The sequence below is a fragment of the Podarcis muralis genome, chromosome 6 (genome assembly GCF_964188315.1).
Source record: "Podarcis muralis chromosome 6, rPodMur119.hap1.1, whole genome shotgun sequence".
NCBI classification, from domain to species: Eukaryota; Metazoa; Chordata; class Lepidosauria; order Squamata; family Lacertidae; genus Podarcis; species Podarcis muralis.
In genome coordinates this window covers 40383947-40411632 of record NC_135660.1, presented here as the reverse complement: position 1 = coordinate 40411632, position 27686 = coordinate 40383947, and the positions used below count along the sequence as shown (strand labels likewise).

The window sequence follows — 27686 nt, the reverse complement described above, 5'->3', positions numbered from 1 at the left end:
GTGCTTCCAAATCACCAGAAGTTGCACCAGGGACATTGCAACAAAATTTCTGTGGGTGCTCAGTCACCCAGAGCCCCCTACAGTTGGCACCCCTGATGTGGATAATTGTTACTCTGCCTTTTAGCAACACCCAGTGAAAAGTGCTGTAAATGTGCCCCTGTGGTTAAAAGCTGCTAACAAGTTATTTTTTTGTATTAAAAATTCTTGCCTGTGTGACCTTCACTGTGATACGTCATCTGATTACTTTTGAGGGTGTCTATCACTGGAGAGCCTTTAAGTCAGGTAATAACCACCCCTGCCCTCATTTAATTCTGTGGGTACCACATGTGTGACACAAGCTTGAGTCCAGCATCTTCCAAGTAGCTGTGTCTTGTTTTTAGGTTTCAGTTGTTATCACCTTAGAATTAGACCTTGAAGCCGCTCCATGCTTAACAACTGTTGCCATGTTAGGGAGGGTTTATTGCCCCCTGGCAGAGAGAGGTCTGAAGCCAGGAAGTGCGGCCTGTGGGAATGCGTATTGCTAAAGGCGGAGCATACCAAGGGAAGATGCTCCTGGAGAAAAGGCAATTAATAACTGATGAGACAGGAGCAGGGGTGGAGGCGGCAGAAGGCAAGTGCACATTAGCCAGCCTGGATGCAAGAGTGAGGAAGACTTTGCACAATAGGGCCTGGTCTGGGTGTCCTGGGAGATTCCGCTGCAGAACAAGAACTAGGGCAAAGGGAGAGCTGGAGGCCATGTGGCAGGGTATCCTAGACCTGCCAGCAGGAAAGATCTGTAAAAAGGAGAAAGAATCCTAAGGCAGCAGTCTGACAGGCTGTCAGGCAAAATGGCCCAATTGTGCATGATCTGTGCCTCTTGCCAACTGATTAAGGAGAGTGGGAGGTGAAATAAGCTGTCACTCGCAGCAGCTGAGGGAACAGGGAGCATGTGGGTAGGGTTTTAAATGGCAACAAGCAGTTCAATTTTGTTTATTTGCAAATTCAGTTTTCCAGCCTTCTCTTTACATTTTCATCCAGTTCACACAGCAACACTCCACACACACACACACACACACACACACACACACACACACACACAAATACTTGAGTACATTACTGTAAAGCCGGCAAGGACCTTTGCCTTGGAATCTGAATTCCAAAACTCTTATTTGGAAATTTGGAAACAGAGAGATATCCTCTCTCTCCCCCCGCCTCCTTTTATCAGTAGATTTAATGGCTTGTCTGTATCTGTATATATGTACACAAACAAGAGCCCCCTACACTTTCCTTTGCTAATATTCAAGGTAGTTCTGACCTACAGTGTTGCTAGCCTATTCTATTCCTGGCTTATTAAACTTTTCCTCAATGTTTAACTTTGATTATCCATGCTGTGGTACAGTGAAGGTCGCAATTTCTAGGAGTTCTTTGCATTGAATCACAGACCTTTTAAAGGGCGGTTTCTGGCAGCTTTGGGGAAGCACTCACTCTGCAAAACTTTTTTTGCCAGGGGTTTTGTGAAGATGATGGAGGGGGTGCTTGCAAGGAAGGGGAAGAGGAAAAAGGAAGACACCGGCACCCACAGCTTGTTAGAGCCATTCACTGAAAAGAAAACAGTGCTTGTGCCAGACTGAACAGCCCTGCTCCTAATTAAGCTCAGGGAAGCAATGGGATCGTTTAATTGAGAACAGCATCCCTGTTTAATGGTGCCAGAAATTTAAAAAAAGCACACCCAACCAACCAAATTCAAAGCATAAAGTGCACAGAAGACAGTAGGCAAAGGGTGGGTGGGGGGGGTTGTTCCATAGGGCCACATGGTAAAACCCTCTTCCCTGCGTGTCATTTGGAAGAATAATTGGATTTCATTTACAGGTAGAGTTTGTACTTAGTGGCTTAGGGAACTGGATATTTGCTAGATGAAGAGCCAAGCAGCCCAGTTTTGGGAAGAAAGCACTTCCTGGTGATTTTGACAGTGGGGAGTAAAAGCCGGAAAGCTTCACCTAGATCAGTATGCCTCCAATTAGCCAAACTTTAATATTTGAAAAGGCATCTCCTCAGGTCATAAGAGTTCTAGCATGTGCAATACTTTTGAATTTTAGACCCATTAAATATACCTACTAAACTATTAAATTTGCTTTGAAACACAGGCTGGGATCACACACACACACCCCCACCAGATTTTATCCATTTTTTAAAAGCAAACACTTACTTCCAGATCTATGCTAATCAGGTTTGTCACCTGCTCTGGCTCCTGTTTTCATATTGGTTAATGATGTGTGACATACTGATTTAGCCATCCCACCCTACTCAGCAGCGCACAGGCAATGGAGGCATCGGCCTTTAATGCAAAGGACTTAGGGGCATCGCTGCAGCCTATCTGTTGTCCTTCAGTGCCAGGTGGAGCCACCATCTTGAGTAATGATCACTGTTTTCAGACACTCATAAAAACAATTTTCTGACCCTGCATCTTTTACAAGTGCCACATAATGTTTGTCCCACACTTGTAAGAAATCATTTTTTTATGTGGCAGCACCTATTTTCTGAAAACCCCTGCCAGTGAATATTCAGCGGGCACCTTCATTGTATTGTTTTCTATGCCTGCTCAAAACGTTATTGCTTAGGCAAGCCTAGCCAGACATGTAATTTTATTGTGCATATTTTATTTTTAAAACTGTTGACGTTATGCATCTTTTCACAGTATTGTCTGCTGTTTTTAAACTCTGTATTTATCATTTTAAAAATATTTGTATACTATTGTGTAAACTGCATGGATCTTTTTTATTTTATTTTATTAAGCGGTGTATAAATCTTGCTAAGCAGAAAGCACAACAAATTAACTTTGATAGCAGCTGTCATTTAACCTCTGGAAAGAAAGTGCCATTCATATAGTACAGCATACATGCACACCCCAACTCTTAGCTAACACACAGCCTTGTGTATACTGAATGCTGCTTTAGACTAAGTTGCCTGATACTGCTGGTAATTTGAATATTTTAGCTGCAAATATTGAATTTATTAATACCTAACCACAATGTTAATGAAAGCGATAGCAACCTACAACTGGGGATCATGTGGCACTGTACTTCAGATCTATGCAGAGCAGGCTAGTCACCTGTTCTGTTTGCCTAATAGGAAACTGTCTCCCCCAGATGTGGAATGCTGGAGTGAGACTCAAGGGGTGGTGGACTAAGCACTCCCCTCCCTGAAGGCTGAGGGACAAACGGTTGACCTGTCTTCCTGTTGTTATTGTCTGCTGTCTTTCACTGCTTCTCTCTACCAGGGGCCTTTTTCAGCCGTGGGCCGGTCCACCGTCCCTCAGACCGTGTGGTGGGCCGGACTATATTTGAGGGGGTGGATGAACGAATTCCTATGCCCCACAAATAACCCAGAGATGCATTTTAAATAAAAGGACACATTCTACTCATGTAAAAACACGCTGATTCCCAGACCGTCCGCGGGCCAGATTGAGATGGCAATTGGGCCGCATCCGGCCCACGGGCCTTAGGTTGCCTACCCCTGCAGTCTCTACCTTAGTAGGTAGTTGCTGATTTTTTAAAAGTTGAGAATTGCTATTCCAAAAGTCATGTATTTCAAGACATGCATATTCTGTGTCTTCAGCGATGAATTGTGCCTCAGTCCAGTTTTATTTCCAGAAAATCATGCATAAAGTAATGCATAAGCAGTTTCATGAAGATGACTTGGAACCTGCCTAAACCCAGGCCTTTGGAATTTAACTGCATTTTTTTTTAAAGTGAGGTTGAGTTGGATTTGTTCTTTTATGCATATTACTGTATTTCAGGTTATTTTTACTCAAAGCAAGTGACTTTGAGTTCTTTTTTTAATAAAGAAACCAAAAATAAAAATAAATCTATCAGTTACATTAAATTGGAAGGACAGGGAAGCAGTTTTATCAATTCCAGGGTTTTTTGTTTTGTCCTGTTCCCAAAGTGAATCACTCGTGCTTCTTAAACTCATTCTCTTGCCTCTCCTGCCAATCTACCTGAGCCACCTTTCAGAGACTAGATGTCTGAGAGAGCTGTAACCCCATCACCACCGTTAGCAGGTTGCCCAACTTCCACTGTGCTTTCTTTAATGGAGTCCTCAGAAAGTGAATTTATTCCATTCATGGTTTGCCAGAAAGCAGCATTTTTGGAGTCTCCTCAAGGGGACAAGCCTGTCAGTCAAATTGTCACAGACAATAATTACCCCCCACCAGATCCGCACACTCTGTCTTCAGAGCAGTCAGTTAGAGCTACCAATACAGACAGGCTATTCTTACCAAGTTGGTTTTCAACCTAATTAAAAGGACCCTGTCATTCCTTTCCCGTACCCCTCAGGCCTCCAATGGTCCCTTGTTCATTGCAGAATACAGACAGCTCAAACACATTCTTCCCTAGTACCTTTTCTGCACAGATAAAGAAAAACACTGAAATTCCCAGAGGAAATTCGGCAATGTGTAGCTAAAATTACAGCTGGCACTAAACCACTTAGGCAAGAAAAAATAAAAATCCAATCTATTGTCCCAATCTTAGACAGGTTTACTCAGTAGTAAGTATCATGGATTCTACTAGGGTTTTATTCCAAGTAAGTATACTTCAGTTTAAATATTAGGGGTGAAATAAATAGCTTTAAGCATCATAACATTAGAAGTGTTGAGTAAGAATTAAAATTGAAAACTTTTGTTTATATTTGTACTACCAGCTATTGTGCCTGTATACAATGTGGTAAAAGCATAATAGATGGTTTTTGTTTTTATTTACTTATTTTAAAAACTTTCTATACTGCTTCCCACATCAAGTCTCAAGGAAGTGTATAGCAATATTAAAAGCATTTCAAAACATTAAAATATGGGATTAAAAGAAAACCTAGGTCAATGTTAAAATTTATAATATTCTGAAATCAAGTCCTGGCAAAGACCTGTGTGCATGAATCAGTTTTAAAAAGATACCTAAATGTCATTAACATGCGTGTTCACCTAAGCTCAGAGGGAAAGTGCTTCCATAGTATCTGGGCACCACCACAGAAAAGGCCTTCTCTCCAGTAGCCGCTAACCATATCCCACCACCATTAGGGCCTCATCAGCTGATTGTACTGATAACATGAGGTAATAGGGATAGATTTTCTTCCATGGGGAACTGAGACTAAAGTTTGTACATGTGAATTTGCAAACTTCCCTGGCCAGCTGGCTCAATTCTAGCTGGATCTATAAATCTCTCTCGAATTTCGCTCACCTTTCTGTAGATTAAAGAAGGGGCCTGATAGAGAAAAGGGATGAACTGGAAGCAATCCATATGAGCTATGCACCATTAGCTGTGGGTGTAAGATCCCAGAGTGGGTTACAACAATATTATGTACGGTTACAAGAATAGATAAAACCAATACAATTATTAAACAAGTAAAACCATTCCAAATGGAACAGAACTTTATAAATTCAACAAAAGATGTGGGTCCCAGAGCTGTCTATAAAACAGGCTATAAAAACTCTACAGTAGCTGTTAGCTGGTGCTACGGTAGTAACTTGTCTCTTGCCTCAGTTGCAGGATTGCTATCCATGGTCCTGAATTCATTCCAGAATTTGGACTGGTACCAACAGTTCTGACCAAGTTGCTGAAGCCAACTCTGCCCTAGATCAGCAGCAGGGATCTGACTTACCCCACACACCTGGGGATTACTTCCTAATAAGCAACCTCTGGAGAGCACCATATTGACTCCCCCAGTATACAGTACTGTACATATGTTTTAACATGTGTAATTGCCAGACTGGTGGTCTATGGAAAGTTTAAGATCTTGAAATATTTTCATATACCATATATGTCAGGCCTCCTCATCCTAGTGCTCTATTTTAGACTTGCTGGCTGAGGTTCTTGGGAGTTGGAGGTTGGGAAAAATGTATGTATGTATATATAACCTACAGCCATGACTGTTCTTGTGAATGTGATGAAGTAGACTTGAATTTTGCTTATGGGGGAAAAATCAGCAGTTCATCTTTTTTAGATAATATAGGAGAAAAAGTGCTAATACGAAACCATATTTCTTCAACTCGCAATAGAAAACCTTATGTCTGTTTTTCCTTTGTTTGCAACAAAACTCTCAGCCAAATGTATTGATTTTGTTCACTGCATAGCCTTACAATTATAGGGCTTCAGCCTGATTCAGGAGCTCAGTTTTTAAAGTTTGTGCATCAAAATAGTTTTTTTATGGTGAGGAAAAACTTTTAAGGCATTTTACGCCAGGACTCCCAAGTAATATTATGGATGTGCCTGGTGAACAATGCAATATTCAGTATGGCCTCCCATACTGCTTATCAGGCCAAGTGTCATTGGTAAGGAAGTTGGGCAGAATTTAAAGACAGCTTGAATTTTATTTTTCTTACTTTGTTAGAGACAAGTAATATTATTTCTGTCCTTTAACTCACAAGTCCACAGAGACAGTAGAAAAGGAACTGGAGCAAAGAAGATTCAAATCGATCTTTTTTCTGCCAGGATTTAAAACCACTGAAAATCTGATTCCCAGTTCATGGGGTGTGCATCTGTGGTCCAGAAAACATTCATTGCAGTCATGAAGCTCATGGCAGCATATTGACAAGGAGAAATTAAATCCACATCTGGCCTCTCTTGAATTATTCCTTATTGCTATGGAATCTTATCCCACAAATCATCCTGAGTTGAGTGACACCAAAGCTTCTCTCTTCACATGACAGATTACAAACTCTTTGTTCCTCCTAATCCTCTTCAAAAACTAATGAATGGCAAATTTAGATTAAGCCTGCCCCCAGCAAAACTGTGTTTGTTCCACAATAGTCCCACAGTGCTGAAATTTGGCAGGCCAAGAATCCAAATGGCTAACCCAATTGGTGATCAGATACTTCTTTATTTCTGCATAACCCACCTAGAAACAGAATAGAAAGCAACTCAGTGCAGTTGGCAGTGAAAGGAACAATAATCTGAAAAGGATCTGATCTGCAATATGATGTTTGGAAGTGAACACACTGAAGCCAACTACAACAACATATCAGTTTCAAGTTACAGTACCTGAATTCGTATGAGAATAAAACTCGCAGTAAAGTAAGAGTGCAACCCTGAATAGGTTAAGCCGTTGAAGTTCAACTGTTACATTACGAAGGCCTGTACCAGAACTACTAGCGTGTTTGAAACACACATCTAGCAAACAAAACAAGTTTAATGTTTTATGGCTCATATCAGTTGTGTTTTGAGCAGGTTTGTTCCATAAGTAAAAAAGAAAACTACAAAATTTAAGGAAAATGTGGCAGCCCGTGATTTACCTTGTTGTTGCACAGGTTGCAGTCCCGTGAACACTGGTAAGCCTTCTATGGCTAAATGGGTAGGGAAATAAATATCACTCAGAAGGTGCTGAGATCTATTCTCTGCCAAGAGAGATTTATGATGTGGTGGGAAATTGCTTTGGTAGCTTTTAACCATACTTCATATGCTATTGCAAGCAGCAAATATTAAAATGAATTGTTGACTTAAAAATAAAGAGAAGTAAAGGCCTGTTTAGCTAAAAATGCAAGTTTTTTTTAAAAAAAATCAGCTGAGGTGGAATTTGGCAGTACTGCCAAGAGTGCCTTTTTCAAAGATTATCTGTTCATTGATATGGTTGAAGAAACACCCTGACGTGTGTGGGCCCAACATTCCTTGCCTGTGGCAATGCAGTCTTCCCTTTCATTTTTTTCCCCTAGGATCCTTGACCTTCTTTTTACTTCTTTTGCGCAGTCAAATGCTTCTTTGTTGTTTATGGAGATAAAATTAGAAAAGGCGCTTCTTAAAGAACTGCTGATCCATTTGTCAGACACCGAGCACTAACACATTACTTTGTGTGCTACTTTAGCTTCTTCTTTCACATCTGATTCAGTGTGACTGAGAACAGACCCCAGTTGCTTGAAATATAATATAAATGTTATATATATTATATATTTCTACCTAATGCAACTTAGAAAGGAAAACCACTTGGTGGAAAGAGACCATGAGAAAATAATTCTTTGAGAAGAAATATAACCTTTAAAGTTGGGGTAGAGCAAAGTGTGAGGTCTTGGACCTCATAGCTGGTCCTAAAACCAGTCCTAAGGACGTAACTATAAGGAGCTCTCCCAGACCAACAAAGAACCACAACAGCAATAAGCCAGAACTGGTCAGCAATGCTCCATTCCCCCAATTTTGCGAAAACAAATAGACTACGGGCACAGAATGGTTAATTGAGCTATAATACAGGCCAGTCAATACAGTATCATTGTAATCGATGGTGGATAGCATCTCAGTCTCTGAAGTGTGAAAATGTGCACTCGGTTCTATACAGTGGTACCTCTGGTTACGTACTTAATTTGGTCTGGAGGTCCGTTCTTAGCCTGAAACTGTTCTTAACCTGAAGCACCACTTTAGCTAATGGGGCCTCCTGCTGCCACTGTGCCACCAGAGCACGATTTCTGTTCTCATCCTGAAGCAAAATTCTTAACCCGAGGTACTATTTCTATGTTAGCGGAGTCTGTAACCCGAAGTGTATGTAACCTGAAGTGTATGTAACCCGAGGTACCACTGTATTTGTTTTTCTTTAAGAATAAAAGTAATAATTATTATAAGAAGGTATGATAATAACAATCTTTGAGGTCAGACTCGCTTGCTGACCTGAGCTAATGGGGGTGCTGCAGATTACACTGTGCTTGTTATTTTGAACCAGCACAGCAACCTGCAAACGACCCACGATCGTCAGCAAAAGGAGAGTCACTGAAACACCATGAAATTCCTTATTCATGTAGATAGGACCTGGTATAAGCAACCTTGAGATAGCGGGCCTGACATCTTGATTATGATAACAAATCCCGAATTGGGGGGGGACGACGACATGTTTCCAGTTTTATTGTAGTCTGACAAGGTAAAGGAATGAATCAGTGGATCAGCCTGGATTAGAACAAGAATCCTCCTAAATTCATAGGGATCCTCCTAATAACAGATGGCAAGACTAATCTTGATGTGGCTGCCTTATCTGCAAATGTGCTGCATCATTTTGATGAGTTTCCTCCTTTCAGTTGCTGTCTCAAATGAACTACAATTTTCCAGCTTATCTTTATGTATTATTAAGATTGTTTTTTTATTGTGCAAGGTATATTTTTGTTTGTAAGCTGCCTTGAGTTTGAAGTGAATCCCTATCTACTACACAACACAAGTATAAAATTTTTTACTGAGCAGCATCAGTAAAGAATGGAATAGATTTTGAAAGCATCCTACTCAGTCCCTCCTGTAAGGTTCCGGTATCTTGGAAAGTGACTCTAAAGAAAGCAGGGCAACAGGTGTGGAATCGCTTATGAGACCTACACAGTGTTAGGAACGTTTTCACCTGCTGCATAACTCTGTCAGAACAACACCTTGATTTTGCAGACAGCATTCAAGTCCAAATAGGATATGGACATACAGCTCCTCACAATTGCCCCATAAGATTACCTGATTGTGCTGTGGCAGGGAACCATGGATTTTCATATCAACGTGCCACCATTTTTCTTAAAATACACCTTCCCTTCTCTAGACTCCGTCTTTATCTATTCACTTCCTGTCTCAAGGAACTCCCTCCCTTTAGCAACCCAATTATTTAACTCGTTCTTCTCAGGAGACCACATTGTTCAATTTGCTCCTTTGCTTATTCTACATAGGACACCCCATTTATCCCCAGTTATCTCCCACCCTTAACTGTTCTGTCCCACCCCCTTGCTGCGTATCCATATTTGATGTTTTCTTTGGATTAGTCAGGGACCTTAAGGCAACTTGAAACTTTGGGCACTCCTTAAATAAGCTTTTCTACTATTGGAACCACGTTGGGAGACTTCAACGTAATCCAGGTTGTTTGTTTGGAGACTGCAAAACACAGAGACCCTGAGTTGCACCATATGCAGAGCTCTGTCATTCTAGGGTAAGCATGCCAGGAAGCAGCAAGGACCTATTGTAAAGTTGTGCCGTTGTTGTGGGCATGTTGTCAAAACAAAGAGGCTTAGAATGTGGTATAGCTATACACCCACATTCTCTACATGACACACACTCCCCACCCCAATCAACAAAGCATCTATACCAGCTTTCCATTAGTATTCCACATCCTCTACTTCCTTAGGCCTCTTAGCCAGGAGATCTTGGGGACAGAGTTGCTCTCTGAAAAGCTTCTGTGTTCCGTTTAACAAACTTAAAACACGAACCACTTTTAATCCTCTATGAAAGCAAATTGCAGCATTAAGATTAATGTAAGTGATTTTGAGGCCGAGCCATGGTCTATCCAGTCTCCTTGTTGTGCTACTTTTGGAACCTTTGGTATCCTATATTACTTAATGCAGCTGGTCTCTTTTAGCTTGTTTGAGATAAATAAGAACCAGGTGGTCTATCCAGTCTCCTTGTTGTGCTACTTTTGGAACCTTTGGTATCCTATATTACTTAATGCAGCTGGTCTCTTTTAGCTTGTTTGAGATAAATAAGACGAGGATTTTTTAATAACAGGACAAGTGTTACCCTGTTGCATTTCCTTTTGCAATAGTTCCAACACAATTTCTAAGGAAGCAGTCTTTACGGCCTTCATATTTGTTCTGTGGATCATCTATTCTAAACTGTTTCCATTTCTTTACTTATTGTATTTTCTGGTTTCTCCTCCCACCCTTCCTGCTCAGTTGCCAGGAGGGTGGAGTTAATGAGAAAGAGATTCTCGTTAAATACATTTTCTACCTTGAAGGGTATTGATTGACCTGCATTTATCTAAGACCTTAAAAGTGATGCTTCTCCCAAGGGTAGGGTTAAAGGAAGGAATTCCAAAAATCTCCCTATTGAATTGACTTGTTAGAGGAGCCAGAGGAGGGGGGGGTGTTTTTCTTGCCCCTCTTTTTCAGGGGAGGGAGTGGGCATACCTCAGCCTGTCATTCTTGTGTTTTCTCTTTTTGATTGTCAGGTATTAAATTCACTGTGAAGATGGTCTGAGCCTTGCAAAATGCATTCCTCTTCATATATTTAGTGGCTGCTGGTTATCGAAGGGGAGGGACCTGGGATCAGTTGGCTTTTCTTTTCTCTCGCTCTCTTAATCCCAGGCAGCTGTCACTCACTCCTTCACATTCATTGTATGTGCCCAGTGGCGGAACGGATGGTAATTATGCACATTTAAACTACAGTACTTTTCTCATGCTGAAGTTAGCATTGCTGCCGCACTAACTTCTCATATCCTTTCAAAACACCTGGCAAAATATTCAGTGCCGTTTCTCTCATTGTTAATTAAAACGTTGAAATAAAAGTATTCTATCTTAACAATCCATTTTCCTATCAGGCTCAAAGTCTGGGCATAATTGTTAGGTTTGGCAACATGTTTTATTTATACAAGTTCTCTCTTCATGCAGGCATAGATATGCTTTTAACCCACCACATTTCACGAACATGAGAGATAGATGAGAAAGTTAGAGCCTGTGCTTGCTTATTTGCAGAGACAAAGTTCAAATCTCTTACATGGGGTTTTAATTAATTATTTGAATAACCCCTGATTGACTAGGCTTGTCCGTGTGACTAGTTTGGAAAGTGTTGCTGTCGTTTTAAATGGGCTTCATTTGTCCTTAGTGAAGTCAGAAATCTGATTGGATGCAGAGCAAAAATGTAGGATCACATCCGCAATGAGCTAGAATTGTTTGTGGATGAACAAAACTGAACACACAAATGCTACAGAAACAGCAGCATTGCAGGGGGGGGGGTTAAGAACTGCCACAAAACTGTAGGATTAAAGGGGGGTTGGGCAAAGCCCCCTCAACCCTGAAAATTCCTGCTTTCAAGGTGAAAATGGAATCAGATCAGCCCTAGTTCTCTTAATCTTTATGCTAAATGGCTAAACATGCTGAACGGAAAAAGGAGGGCAGTAAAACAATCAGACTGAAAGCAACAACAATATGGGAAAACATAGGATGAAACCATATACTGAATTGATCCATTTGGTCAGTACTGTCTATACTCATTAGTCCTGACTACCCAGAGTTTCAGACAGGATACATTCCCTGCCCTACCAAGAGATGCCATGATTGAAACTGGAACATTTTGCATATGAAGCAGACAATCTACCACAGAGCTATGACCCTAAAAATTGCTCACTAGTTCTTACAGTTCCAGATCCCTTCTGTCTGTCAGACAGAGCTGAAGCAATAGCATCCTGGCAGGGGCATCACTGCCACTTACTGGTCAGGGTAAGAAGGCAGCAAGATGGTTGGTACACCAGTGGAACTGATGGACCGGCTCCACCAATGTGCCTTGTAGCACTGACATTGCCAATGCCTTGCCCCTCTCCTGCCAGTTAGCAGCAGCTATACCAGTTCCATCAGCCATTCTTAGTCTCTTGTCTTGGGGTGATGTACTTTAGAGTTTGGCTACCAGGATACAGCTCAGTTAGATCAGCACTGTCTGGGATGCTGCAGACAGATGCCCTCCAGATGTTATTGGACTCCCAACTCTCACCAGCCTCATCCAGCATGGCCAACGTACAAGAACGTTGAGAGCTATAGCCCTGCAACATGGGTTACCTGCCCCTTCTCTTAAGGAACTTGCTCACCTTGAAAGTTAAGTCAGAAGAGTTTTCAAGAGCAGACTCAATAGCTTGTGAGGTTATGGTGCCCTCAAGATGGCTAAGGCTGGTGGGAGTTGAAGTCCAACAACATCTGGAAAGTACCATGTTGGCGACTGGAGCATGAGATTAGCTGAGATGTCTACAACTTTTCTGCACTCTTTTCTGCACCTGTCTTTCCCGTCCTTGTGTGCTGTGTTATTTTAGATTTTAACCCTGCAGATAGGGACTGTCTTGTTTTGATTGCATGTAAACTGCTATGGGAGCCTTTGTGGTTGAAGAGCGGGGCACAAATGCTCCAAACAAATAAGTACAGTGGTACCTCGGGTTACAGACGCTTCAGGTTACAGACTCCGCTAACCCAGAAATAGTACCTCGGGTTAAGAACTTTGATTCAGGATGAGAACAGAAATCGCGCGGTGGCAATGGAAGGCCCCATTAGCTAAAGTGGTCTTCAGATTAAGACCTCCAGAACGAATTAAGTTCTTAACCCGAGGTACCACTGTAACTAAAAGATATATAATATAAATATTGTTCTTCTCCCCCCCACTATCCTCTACCCTTATAATCTGCCACAGCCTTAATGCATCAAGCCTCCATCTTGCTTTCTGCTTCCAAGTCCTTGAAGACAAATACAGAAGCCTGCACAAATTTCAAAACTATACAAATCTTCCCAGATTTTGCTGAGGGTCAGCTATTAGCATTTTATCAGCATGTGTATTGTTGTTTACCAAATGTGCCTTTCCGGTTTTGGTTTAATAAAGACTCTGATATAAAAGGATTTGATTCTATTCTTGTTAGGAATAAATAAAGATTGGATCTAGTTTTCAGCAGGTTCAGTTTCTGGATCCCAATGAAACGATGTCAATCAAGACATGCTTGAAGGAGTGGGGTAGGGACAGATATTGCAGATTAGGAGGAAGTCCTGACCTAGGCCAGCTTCAAGCAGGTTGGCCCTTAGTTTCACCCATAAACGCGATCCTGATACTCTCTTTGAGTAAACCTATATTCCTGTTTGAGTTCTGGATAAATCACACTAGAAAGAGCATTGTTACAGTTGGGGAGTGCAATCTTAATGTGAAACAGACATTGATGATAATGTAAATGTGAAGGCTTTTTTACAGGCTAGATAAAAGAAATGTTGTTTGGAGCGCAACAAGTTCCTTATATCTGGGCTCAATCAAAGAGTTAGAGGTGGCTTAACTATATGTTACCAAAGTTACTGGAGGAGGTACCAAATGAGAGAAGTTTAGAATAATAATAATTGTATCTCTACCAATGCTTTTATTACAGAAAAGAAAGTTAAGTTGGGAATTACGATCCTTCAATGGAATGAATCTAAATGAGACTTTCCATTTTAAATTTGCTTCTCCTTTTAAAAATACTGTTTTATTTGAAAGATTGAAGACACAGCTTCTTCCTTAATATTACCTAGGTTTATTACATGCTAATGGGCCACTTTGTCCTGCTTATAAGACTGCTACAGTTGGGCCCGTTCATTGTCAGTTAGCTCACAAGACACAATCATAGCTCTCTTGCTTGGCAAAAGCCTATGTGGCTCATGTAAACCATTGCAAAACTTGGTTTTAATATGTAATGGACTAGCAGTTAACTAGTGGCTTTTTGAAATTCAGTAAAAACTCAATAGCCAATTTGGGTTTGAATGAGACAAAGATTTCTGTCATTATATTTTTGCATTTTCATAATTTGATAGACAGATTGAAGATTGTATTCAAGTCTCCAGATGGACTGTATTATTTAGAATTCTATTGGGTTGTTGTTTTTTCTGAGAAAACTGAACTTCCAATAATACCACATTGCATTTCAATCAAGGCTTTTATTTCCTGGTTAAAAATGTAAAAGATTGAAAATTGAGGGCTTTGCATTTGAAACTTGATTGCATTAGCTGTGGATGATAATTTATTACAGAGTCTCAATGCAGACATCACACCCGGGCAACTGGTTGGTATTATGTTCAAGTTGACAAACCGTGATTTGCTGTCAAACCAGAATCTGAAACCATGATTTAAAGTGCAAACTGTAGCCTGTCTATGCATGGTTTGGCATTATGTTTCTATTGAGTAATTATAAATATGGCCCTAGAGACCAAAGTGTTGAATGGGAAAAAAGTGAAAGCAGATCAGAAACTCGCCATGTGCACACAAATGGGACTGTTCACCAGCCCCCCTGACATTTTCCTCACATTAACTCCTTAGATCAGAGTTCACCAACTGATGAACCGCGCCAACTTTTTTAGACTAGTGGGCACACTTGAATCTTGAATGAATACTGGAGGCACCAGCCATAACATGGCTGCCATGTGGGTGTTAGTACCAAGAGTGAAGTACATTGTGTGAAGATACTATGGAGTATTTGAGGGATCAGCATCCTTTATCTCTTTCACAAGAGGCAGCTGAGGAATTGAAGAGGGAGGAGTTTTGAGTATAGCTAGAAAGGGAGAGACACTATATGGGGGAGCCGGGTGCTGTTTTGAACCATGGCCAAAGTCTAAGTAGAGCAGCAGCAGAGAAACACTGAGAGGGAAATAATGGTTTTAAACAACAGAGATTTGAGTAAAGCAGGGGTAGGCAGACACTGAGGGTCTGGTTTGAAAAGAAACATCAGCTTTAACAAGGAGAAATAACAGAGCTATAGAGATGAGTGCAACACAGAAGCTCACATGAAAAAGTTAACAGCATTTGCAAGCTCTCTTCTCTCCTTTAATCCTAATTTTCGACAAAAAGAAATTCAACAGAAAATGACAAATCTCTTTTTAAATTTGTTTAAATCTTTTGGTATGCATTTGTCTCCAGTGCTTTTTTTCTAAAAGAATGTTTAGGGGTACTCTCATTTTTCTACTCATATTGAAATACTGCCCTTCAATGAGGCCAAACCTAGATTCACAAAATGTTTAGGGGTATGCGTCCCCCCTGAAAAAAAAGCACTGCATTTATCACAGTCACAGAAGTATCCAGTATAACAGAATTTTGTATTGTGTCCCCACATAAAGATAGGCTGGGAAAAATACAGTCGGCATTGGCTCCATATTGTACTTTGGAGGTGTAGTAAACAGAGGAGAGCCCAATATGATGAAAAGAGGGATCTGGCACACATATTTACAGCAGAGAGCTAGCTGTCGGCTTCTGTCTGTGGGCTCGTGCATGAGAATTTTAGAGTATTAGAATAGCGTAAAAAATGTTCATCTAAATAATGTTTTACATTTTAAATTAGATATGGCTTTTGGTGGAAACAGCTGGGAAGTGCAAGAAGGGGAAAGTAAAGTAGGAGAGAAGTAATGCAACTACACTCCTTAAAGATGCATTAAAACTTGGGGATTCTAAAGTAGGCTTATAGATAGATGAGCCTGCAGAACTGGGACAAAGTCTGCTCAGCATCCACAGATGGGCCTTGGCTTTCACTATTATCTGCTTGAGATCACAAAAGGGGAGTTTAAGGTGATTCTCTCTCCCAGCTCCCTTCCACATTTGCATTGAGTGAAACCTATTGTTCGTTGCCACTTCCACAAAGAGAGGAGGATGGGTAAGAGATGCGAACAGCCTGTTCCTATTCCTGGTAGCTTTGGGGATCAGACAGGCAGCACTGGATTCTTCTACTCTACCTCTGCCAGGCAGGGTGTTAATGTGGCGTGAAAGCAGTTTAAAGCCTTGGGCCTCTCTTGGAGCCAGCAGGGTGTCCGAGGCAGGCCCACATCCCCAGTGGGTGGCTGTCAGTGGCAGTGCGCTCTGTTAGGCAGAAATTTATTAGTATTATTCCCCCCCCTTTTTTTTTTTTTGTTAGAGCAGCAAGGAGTGTAAGTGACAGCTGTATTAAGAACCACAGTGCCTCCGAATGGGATCAGAAGCCATCTGCACAGAGGTTCTTGACAAAAAGCCTTTTCAAAGTGCTTAGTCGCGTCTTAAGAAATGGGGAGGAGAAAAAAAGGAAGGAAAATGAAGGGGTGCCTGCTGTTTCTGCAGATTTTTAGCCTCCTCTTTTTTATTATTATTTGCCTGTTTGCTTCATGCAGTCCTCATTCTTTTCTGCCCCTCCAACAATGTGGAGAACTTTCTAATTCAGATCCCAAAGCCCAGTCAGAGGAATGACCTCTCCTCTCCCTCCTGTGGTTTACTGTCTCCCCATATCTGTTTTCCCAAATGGTTGAGAGTGGCAGCTTGGATTTTTCTTCTCTTTTTTTTTAAGGAGACATAAATTCAAGACTCGCACTGCAGCACCTGGCTTTGCAACGGGTGCTGCTATCAGGCGGGCCAGAAACATTTTAAGAAGCCAAAATCTCTTTGTTCTTTTTAATCTCCCCTTCCCCCTGTCTGTCCTTCAAGCTTCCTGGCATGCTCAGCTGCATGGCTTTGGTGAAAAATAATGCAAGCGGTTTTATCATTAACCTGCTCAGCTGCAAATCTTCCCACCCTTCCCCTGCAAATTCACACATAGATTTGCATATGCAATAGGCTGTATTCTTCCATTCTACAGCAGCTTCCTATCTGGGGAGTTCCTTGTGAAGAGCTATATGGGAAATAAGACCTCTATAGATTAAATGTGCACAATTAGTTTCTTCATATTAGATAAGGTGGAAGTGGGTGTGCTGTGTTGCTTTTTTGTGCTACTTATAATTGACACTGCCTGTTTTCACTTTGGCTGCTACATTAAGACTTCGGGGAGGCGGGTATTTAAGTATATCAGATCAGAATTTCTGCCAGTAGCTTTAGAAAGCCTCAAAGTACTCCTGAGCTTAATCCTTTATTTTCATGTTATCTTATCTTTCTTTGCAGTATGTTTATATTTATCTCCATTTTCTGGTATCTTACAGCTTCAGTGTTATTTTAAACATACATGTTTCTTTTAACTGTTTGTGGGATTTTCTAGTGATGCAGCATTACTGACCCACGGATGAATTATGACTGATAGTGCATTTCTACATGTGGCAATAGCCACAAGCTTAGATGGATTTTTTAAAAGCTTTTTTGTGACCTATGGAAAGTTATCTGCATATGCTAAAATCGCCCCATAATGTATGGGGGGCAAATAAGAGAATGTGATAACTTATCCATGTCCAGAGATTTGCATGCATCAGAAATGCTGAGTCCAGGATCATTAAATGGAAATAAATTCAGTTTGTTTCAATGTCTGCCCATAGTTACACATTCTTAAAATTGCACACAAGTATTTGAAATGCATGCAATATAGTAGCGAAAAATCAATTGCCAAAGTAAGTTTATTTCATATATACACTCAGAGGTCAAAATTCTCTTCCTATGTATAAATGTACAAGCATATATTGACACCCTCCATAAAGATGCAGGAAGAAATTTATCTCTGTAAATATTTGTATGGAGATTTTTTTACCTTGAAAATGGTTCATCCTGAAATTATGGGGAAAGGAATGTACATTCTTTTCAGATATGTTCTCTTTACATGCTGTAGGCTGGGCCAGGTTCATCACCTAGGCAACTTGGGAAGCTTCCTCGTGTCCCAGCGCAACAAGGGAACCCAGATAAGCAACACTGGAGTCAGGCACTTTCATCCTACCTTCTTCCAAGATTCATGTAGAAAATCCATTATCGTGCAAAGTGTCCAATGCTATCACAAAATTACCTACTGAATCTTGAACTCTCTTTGCCCAGAGCCCCTCTCCTCGGCTGCCAGGATGGCATTTGCGGGGGTTTAACTCAAAGTCCTGAGCATGAGCCACACAAATCCCTCCGAGCAGGGCCAACTGAGAATAGATAAGAAATCAGGAGTTTTCTTGCATGTTCTATATTTCAGAGCTGCAGGAGTGACACAGTAATTAAGGTGAGTGACTTTCTCCCTCCAAGCATTCTATTTTTATAAAGCCTGAAAATTCTATTCCTCATAAGTGAGACTGGCTGTCCTATCAGTAGGACATGTGGCATAGAGAATCTACCTCATGAGGGGTATAATTTGATTAAATTTCAGAAAAGTCTCAGGAATGATGGAGTTAAAGCAGTTTTAAAACTTTTCAGTTAAGGTTAAGCGGCTGCTGTACGCCCACACAAAATATATCTGAAATTTCTCCCTTGGTTGGTTTAAATAATATTTGCAGAGAAACCAAGTATATTAAAAGAGTGTGACTTTAGCAGGTTTGATGTGAATCAGTTATGTATCATTAGCCTATGAGATTTCAAAGTTCCCATTTTAAACTGTTCATTAATTAGGTGCAGGAATTACAACTCATGCCTATTTAGCAGATTGAAACTTCTCTGTTGGAACCCACTTCCAAAAAACCCCATTAAAAATAGCCTTCTCTGGAGTTAACAGTCTGCAGTGGCATGTTTGCATTTGACATGCTCCTCTGTGTATGTATGTGTGTGTTTGTGTGTTTGTGAAACCGACAAAAGGAAGAACTACCTCTTATTTGCAGTCTCTGGCTTGGCTCGCTTCACTGATGTGCTCCATGCACCCATACTTCCCCTGGTTTTTCAGTTCCACTCTTACATCTGCAGACCAGAGGAATATGAAACCACTAAAGCATCATGCCCAAACAGGAAATAGCAACCCAGATATCTCTATCCCTAACACATGCGTTGGGGAACCTTTTCCAGCCCCAAAGCCACATTCTCTCATGGAGAACCTCCCAGAGGCTATGATACCACTAGCAAGGTAAGGGATGTGACTCTAACCTTTGGACAGTAGGCTAAATTCCAACCACACAAAGCCATAGTTTGCCAGTTTGAATGCAATTGCAAACTATGGTTTGCACTAAACAGAGTTGAAAGGAGCACATGAGCCTGAAGTGCGCTCACATAACTCCAACAGTGGTGTAGTAGTAGTAGTATCTATGTACTGAGGAAGTTGTGACGCAGAAAGAGGCAAGGAGTTCTCTCTCTCTCTCTCTCTCTCTCTCTCACACACACACACACACACACACACTATTTTTCTGTCCTTGCCAGATGCCAAAGGAGACAGTTAAAAAGCTGGTCTTCTTTCTCCTTTGTTGTAAATGCATCAAGGGAAAGAATAGCCTGGTGGGAGACAGAGGGCTCTTGCATGTTCACAGCAACATAAACAGAGGATGAAAGGACTATATTCCTTTGGGGCAGAGAGTAGTTGTTGCTAGATTTCTAATAACTTGTAATCTCCAGTGTGCATGCACGTGTCCTAAGGGATGGAGGCCATGGTATACCAGGACCAGAAAACCCTGTTGGCAGCCCAATTTATTTGCTCCTGTTCTGTATATTACTGGAGCACTTCAACATTTAAGCCTTGTGTTTACAGCTTCTCACAGTACCATTTGAATTCAAAACAATTTCTAAAAGAGTGGTTTTATTTCCTTTATCTAATACTTCTCTTCTGGGATGTCTTGCTCTGTCGATGAATCTACTCAAGGGAATTTAGAATAAATGAGTTGGGGAGCAGGGGGCGGGGAGAGATGCTGTCTCTTATGAGCTAAGCTCATTATTGCGCTGCCTTTTTAGCCCCTTTAAATGCTAACATGCTTGTATTCCTTCTCACAATTTAGGCTTGCCATATGTCAGGGGGCAAAAGGTCAGAGAAAACCCGGATGTATGGCAACGTGGTGGAAAAAGCAGCGGAAACAGCTCAAAAAGCTTAAAATCACTATTTTGGGATTAGGTTCTCCCCCCCAAACCCCTCCCCCACAATTTTTGTGGTTTCCTAAAAGACAACTTTGCGGGTGTCAGGAATTTTAATTTTTGAAATATGGCAACCCTATCACAATTATCAGACTTGAGATGTACTCCTAAAATGATAATATAATCCATATAGTTAATTGCTGTGATTGTTTTAAGGAATAGAGAAGGCAGAAGGAATAGTTTGTTAATAGGGCTGAGTTGCTGTAATGCTTTTTATAGAAACTAGTATTATTATTATTATTATTATTATTATTATTATTATTATTATTGGGAAGAGCTTACCAAACCAAGACTTCTTCCTTTGGAACAGAGGCTCTCAACCTAAGCCTTCTAGGGTTCAATCTTTATGGAAGCCGAGATGGGCAAGCAAAATGTATGCAAGGTATAATTCCCAATTGATTGTATTCATACTTCGGCAGAGAGCCATTCTTTAGTTTTAATTTTACATCTATACATTTTACTGCAGGCGGCGCCTCCAGAAAGATGCATGTCACCATAGTCATTTATCTCTGTTTAGGGCAGATATATGGGCCTCCTCCCTACTTGAAACCTGGTGTCCATTAAAGAACTGCATGTCCAACTCACGATTAGCTGAAGTTCAGAATGTCCAACTGTGAGTCAATGGAAAGTTTTCCCTCTCAGTTCAGAGCTGCTGTTCTGTAACAATTTTGGTAAAAGACACACAGAGGTTTTCAGTTATTCCCTCCTTAGTCCTGCAGTTAATATGTCAATGCAGTACTACCAGGTCCATAGTGGGATGCTGCTGTTGCACCATTCTAGTTTCCAGAAAAGGAGGGGGAGAGAAACAGACCGACAGACAGACCTTGCTACTAGCAGTGCATCTCTCTGCAACAACAATGGAGGGGTGGATTTGGGGGAAAGAGAGTTGGAGTGGACATGGGAGGGAAGACTAGCTGGCAGAAGTAACAGTGGTGGGCAATCCCCAGTACGTCGTATTCAAAGGCAAATTTGGAAAGGTGTGGGCCTCTCCAGCCTTTTGAATGAGGGGAATTCATATTCCAAATGCCCCATTCTAACTTCACCTCCAGCATTACTCCGCACACCATCCTTCTAACAGCTTGGTTTAGGCAAAATGGCATCTGCTTTATCCAGACAGGCTATATCTCTTGATCAGAATCTCATAAAGCAGAAGAGTGACTCAGTATATGCATCAGATACTTCTTAGATAAAGAAGAATCTGTTCAGCATACAGTGTAGATTGTGGGAAGCATAAAGGAAGAGAATAAATAGCATATACTTCTAGGCAGGTGGGGGACAGTAGACTTAAGGTATTAGAAGTAGCTAGCAGAAAACCAGTAACACATGATTGAATTACAAATCCAGGATTTTCACATTTGAAGGCCTGATAAGACTATGTCATTACCCATTTTTGTCAGCATGGGGAGAATCCTTGTTCAAAATGAACAACCGTTCCAAATTTCTGTGGATTTTGGTGAACCCGAAGAGCAGGAGGGGTTCAGGTAGACAGGTTACATAGGCGCCGACTCCATGGGGCCTGAGGGGGCCCGAGCCCCCTCAAAAATTTTATTGGGGGGGGCGGAGCCCCCCCCCCAATAATTTAAGAAAATTATTCAGCGGCGCCCAGCAGAGCAGCCCTCTGGCCACGGCAGCCCGGCTCTCCCAGCCCCCAGGGGCCGCCCTCCTCCCTCGCGTTGGCTCCCGCGGCCGCGAGGGGAGCCCGGGCCGCGCGCGGCTGCTGCTGCCGCTGCCTCTCCTGGGGGCGCCGCCTCCCCAGGCGGGGCCGCTGCAGAAGGGTGAGTGGCGAGGGCGGGACGGGGCCGCGCGCTCCTTTCCTCGGCTGCCCTCGTCGCGCGCCTTGGCTCCCGCGGCCGGCGAGGGGAGCCCGGGCCGCGCGCGGCTGCGGCTGCCGCCGCCGCCGCCTCTCCTGGGGGCGCCGCCTCCCCGGGCGGGAACGCTGCGGGTGCGCGAGGGAGGAGGGCGGCCCCCGGGGGCTGGGAGAGCCGGGCTGCCGTGGCCGAGAGGGCTGCTCTGCCGGGCTCCGCTGAATAATTTTCTTAAAGTGGTGAAATCAATAGAACTTACTTCCAAGTAAACATGCTTGTGTTTGGTGTGTGGGAATATTGTGGCTGTATCCTTGCCAATGTGGTTGTAACCTTAGGGTTTCTCTGCTGCTTTAGCTATTCATCAGTATGACTATTTAACTTCAAATCGCTATTAGCATGCCACATTTTCCATGCAGTCATTTTAGCCTGCGTTTTGGCGGAACAACACGACTTGCAAAAAAACATAAGATTCTGGGCATGTTATGTAGATGGCATTTAGTCCTTAGATGGGCCTTATCAGGGTGAGTTTCGTTTCTAAAACCTGCTTTACGATAAAGCTTATTCTCTCAAATATTTAACCCAAAATCCAGAGGGCAATGAGATCATCACTTCTCCATTCTCACCACGTTCATTGCCATCTAAAGAGCTGCATGTTCCAGGTGTTTTGCGTACATTTAGTAAAGTGTAGCTTGTTTTCCTTTTTAAAAAAGCAAGGTGAAAATAATACCCCATGGCATCCCTCGCGCACCCGCAGCGTTCCCGCCCGGGGAGGCGGCGCCCCCAGGAGAGGCGGCGGCGGCAGCAGCCGCGCGCGGCCCGGGCTCCCCTCGCCGGCCGCGGGAGCCAAGGCGCACAACGAGGGCAGCCGAGGAAAGGAGCGCGCGGCCCCGTCCCGCCCTCGCCACTCACCCTCCTGTAGCGGCCCCGCCCTGCGGGGAACTTAGAAAACTTCCCGGGGCAGGACCCCGGTATGGGCCCCCCCAATATTTTTTATAAGTCGGCGCCCCTGACAGGTTAACTTAACTGATACATGCCACAAATCACCAAAGTTTTGTCTTACATCACATTTTCACAAAATGTAAGTCTGGCCAGAACTTTTTGCTAAACCCCTGTTTGTCAGAAAGGAGTGGGATTGGAGGAATGAATGCTTATTTGTCCTCTCAGCAGCAGAAAGAAAAGTCTGGAGGTCAGGATTAAAGAGCCCAAAGGTGTCCCCCTCTAAATCTCCCATTAGCCTGATTCCTGAAAACCAGAGCTGAAAACTGCAAACAACAAAGTCTTGAAACATCCATTGCAAATAGCTCCTCTTACTCATCATCTCACACCCTTAGAATAAAATCCTTAGGATGCTGTCAGCCCTCCATACATGCAAGCACAAATTAGAGAGAGTGTGTGTGTAATCGCTCATGATTGTATCAGATATGTGAGAAGGCAATGCTGTTGTCATTTGTGCATCAAACAGATTCACTTCAGAAAATAGTCTCTAATCACAACATGTATTGAAAAATATGGTCACATTTTTAAATTACCGTGGAAAGCAAATATTCCCTCAATTAATGTTGTCCTGTGAAGTAGCCATTAAAATGACAAATGCATTGAAAGGTCCTGCGTATAGAGAACAACTGATTTGATTTCTCACATCACACAAAAGCTTCCATACAATAGGCAGGGTGTTCCAAAGTGCAGATGCTGCCACACTAATTGAATTCTTACAAATGTGGACTGGGTGTTACGTGGCACCTGTAGTAGTGCAAATTCTGCCGACCGAAGCGGTTGAGTGGGCACAGGTGTGGTATGGCCCTTCCCCTTCATGTGAGAGACTTTAATAGCAATTCCCATATGAACTGCAAGATCTGATTACTACAATTATTTCTCCTTTTGCCTCTTTTACGGGAGATGGAGGAAGTACCATCTGTTTTGCTCTGAGACCATCGGTTCTTGTTAATTAAGACATGCTGCACTAGTCTCTTGTTATTCTCCAGATAAGGAACTGCCAGCTTTTGCTTTCCTTTGCAGATGTCTCTCTCCCCCCCCCCCACCCACCCCCGCTGGGTTCCATCCATACTCAGGTGACAGGTGGAAAGTAGCCAGGTTCAGCCCCCAGTTTTTATAGTGCCTGAACCACATAAACACTGATAAGAAAATTTCCTTCAATTAGAGCAGGGATGGAGAGAACCTGTTAACTCTTCAGGTATTCCTGGACTCCATCCCTGGCCATTGGCCATACCGCCTGGGATTAATAATGGAGTCCAATAAGACATGGAGGGTAACAGGTTCCTCATCCCTCATTCAGGAATACGCTTCTTTTCTCTTTTGCTCAACTTCCACTATTCTTTTTCCCTCCATGACCATCCTTCCATTTACCTTGTCAGCTGAGGGAATTTATATCATACCTGCAAATCTCACCCCACCCAACGCTGACTCTATTTTAAGGCACTTAGCAAGGTGTGACCCACATTGGCCCCAAGTCAAAGGGCTGGGTGCTGACAGGTTCCATGCACAAAGTAGGACTTCTGGTTTGCCTCCTTTCAGTAGCAACCCACTCAGCTACGCTGGTCCTTGGGGACAGGATCCAGTGCCATGTTGTTTTTAAAAAGTTTTGGACACTTGCACTGGGGATATCTCCACTCAGCCAGGAAGTGCCATGGGTGACCTTAAGCCAATCACTGCCTCTCAGTCTAACCTACCTCTCATGGGTATTGTCGGGGATAAAACTGGAGGCAAGGCATGTATGCCATCTTGAGGTCTGGGAAAGAGAGGCATGATATAAATGAATAAATAAAATTACCAGTTTCTGGGCGCTTTTAGGAACACACAAACCTGGCCAATGCAACACAATAAAATGTTGTGAGAGGCCTTTAAAAACATAGCTTTGGTTCAAATATTTGCATTCACAGGCTTGGAGATAAATTTACATTCAGGTTCAACATACAGTAACAGTGCTTGAAATGTCATCCGCTCTCTCCAGTGGACCTACTTTTTCTGTTGGTGGCTCCTATGTGGCTAGAATAAAGTTTAAATGAACCAACAAAGCAGTGATCAGTCAGGCAGCTCTCTACCATTTCCAGATGTTTGTTGTTTTGCCAGTTTTCAGAAAAAGAAACAGCATGAAACACCTGTTATAAAATATATTTGCAAATATTACATAGAAATAAGTAACCCCTGGAACATTTGATTGCACAGGCTTAATTCGTTGACAAATGTTTGTTTGTTTTAATTTTAGGAAATTTAGAAGAAAATAATAGCCTTCCAAGAGAAGCTACCAAATCAGAACACAAGAGAAGTGTTTGTTTTAAACTTCTGTTTCACTGTGATACTTCAGTCTTTGTGATACATAATTTTTAATGTATAGGGATAGCTGTGGTGAGAGAGGAGTGGAAGACTATAAACAGCAATTGAATTTTTTTTTTCTGGGAAAGGAGCTCAGATTGAGGGGGAGGATGTGTCAGAGATTAGTTGGTTCTTTGTGAGATGGATGATTGTTCAGACAGCTAATGGGGGGATGTGAGCTTGTGTAAGCTGCCTTCAGGCAGTATTAGGAAGGTGTTGAAATAATTGAGGTTCTTCTGAGTGGTTTACAGAGAAATTAATTAATTAGAGCAAATTTCAGGCATGCAGTCTTTGTTTGCCTGGGTCATTCTCTTCAGGGGTGTTACATAATATTCCATTCCAAAGTATTATTGTAGTTCCCTTCCTTCTAGATATTTTTTTTAAATTATATTTTATTAAGGTGATTTCAGTTAAAAGAAATAAAGTGATACAGAAAAAAAGAAGGAAACATGAGAGGGAGAAGAACAACAACACAGTTACACATAAAAGCGAAAATATGCAAAAAAAATAGAAGCAATATACAATATTCCCATACATTCTTGTATAAATTGGTATAGTGTTATTGTCCTAGTGATTACCGGTATGTAAATGTTAATAGCCTACTACATTTTGTATGAACTCATTCCAAATGTTATCATATTTATCCATACAGTGTCTGTGCCTATAAACAGTCCATTCATAAATTACCAGTGACATCATATCGCCAGTCCATTGATTGAAGGGTATCATATTTTTATTTTTCCAATTCCTCAGTATCAATCTCTTGGCCACCATTAGGACATGCAAACTCCATTTCCGTTGTCCCATTGATAATTTCCATACTACAGGTATATACTGTAGTTCAATAAAATATTCTCTGCTGAAACATTTTAACTTTTTCTGCACAGTCATAGTTACACAGTCCAACACTTTCTCCCAAAACTTGTTAAGTAAAGAACACTGTACAAACATGTGTTTCAGAGAAGCATTGTCCTTGCCACATCTCCAACACTGAGCTATCTTAGCTAACCCTTCTTTATACAATCATAAAGGAATCCAATAAACTCTAAATGTTATTTTCTGTTGTATTAGTCTTAGTTTTAAATCTAATGGCATCTTAGGTATTGAAGCGAATACATTTTCCCACTTTCTGGGTAATAATGAAAGTTCCAATTCTTTATTCCAATCATCTCTTACAGTCTGCATATTGAACGTGTGTATTGTTAATAGATCTCTATAAAAAGTAATTGCTGGCTTTTTTATTTTTGAATGAGTTGTCCGATTGCTCCAGTGTCTCAGGTATCTCAATCTACCTTCTAGATTGATGTAAGAGGGAAGAAGCAAATGGAGAGGCATGTCATGCTTATTGCTTATGGCTTATTGTATCCATTTTTCAGTAAGAAATATCTTGCCTTAGCTTGCCAATTCGGTAAATGTGTTTCAAGCCTGATTTAGCTCTCAAGGAATTCAAAATAAGCTGCAACAATGTCTGTTTACTTCTGTGCTTAGCCATACAGCCCCACTTGCCCCAAGGACTCTGTAGCACGTTAAGAGATCCTCTAGACTGAGCTAAAGGACATGCAACTGTGTGCCAGTGTTGGTGACGCAGTGGGTGCATCACTGCCTTCTAGTGATTCATCCACTCAAGGTCAGGGAGGAGGGCTTATCATCTGATTCAGCAGCATAGTGTAATATTCTAGCTCCTTATTCCACCACCTAACTTTCCACAAGAACTGAAAAAGCCACATTGCTATTTTAGACAGCTGCATTTCCATGTCACCTCCTTTTAGCTAGTTACAGTATTGGCTCTGCTCAGTTCCCACACTCATATATCTCTGCCACTTGTCTTCCTTGCTTGTATTCACTCCCTCTCCCCAGCCGCCTTGTTCCCATTCGAGAGTAACTGGTCCAACAGCTCCGAAAAATATTCAGTCCCAGTCAGGTTGGAATTTTACTTTGAGAGATGGTCAGGTCCTGCTTTTGGGCATCCCATAGGCATCTGGGTGGCCACTGTGAAAACAGGATACTGGACTAGATGAGCCATTTTCCTAATCCAGCATTCATTACATTCTTAGGATGATGGTTTTACTGTTAGCAGCCACGCTATCAATAGGGCAATCAAAACTGTTTGTCTTGCCCATTTCTGGTGCCCTCTAGGTTAGTCTCCGCCATTCCTTCCCAGCTGAGAGAGATTGCTAAAGATTATCTTGCTGGCACTCTTCTGTTAAGAAATGGACTTTTTCACTTCCCTTGTTGCTTTGATTATATTGACCTCTGGAGTTCAATTAATCATTATTTCCCTTCAGCCAGGTTGCTGACCCTCCTTTGTTTCTATGATTCAGTCACTGAATTTAACCCCTCTTTTTGTATCTACTGTAAACAAAAAGAACAGACTTGC

General features: G+C 41.9%; 1 protein-coding gene across 2 annotated transcripts in view; it reads left to right on the top strand.

Moving 5' to 3' along the window:
* Positions 1 to 27686, top strand: part of HS6ST1 (heparan sulfate 6-O-sulfotransferase 1) — a 190111-nt gene that overhangs the window by 98383 nt on the left and 64042 nt on the right. Inside the window, exon 2 of one of the 2 annotated variants that reach the window (XM_077930101.1) lies at positions 20692 to 20787. The exons of the other annotated variant lie outside the window; for it this stretch is intronic. Coding sequence (XP_077786227.1) covers positions 20692 to 20787 — 96 coding nt within the window. The remainder of the gene's footprint in view (positions 1 to 20691; positions 20788 to 27686) is intronic. 2 annotated transcript variants of the gene reach the window in all.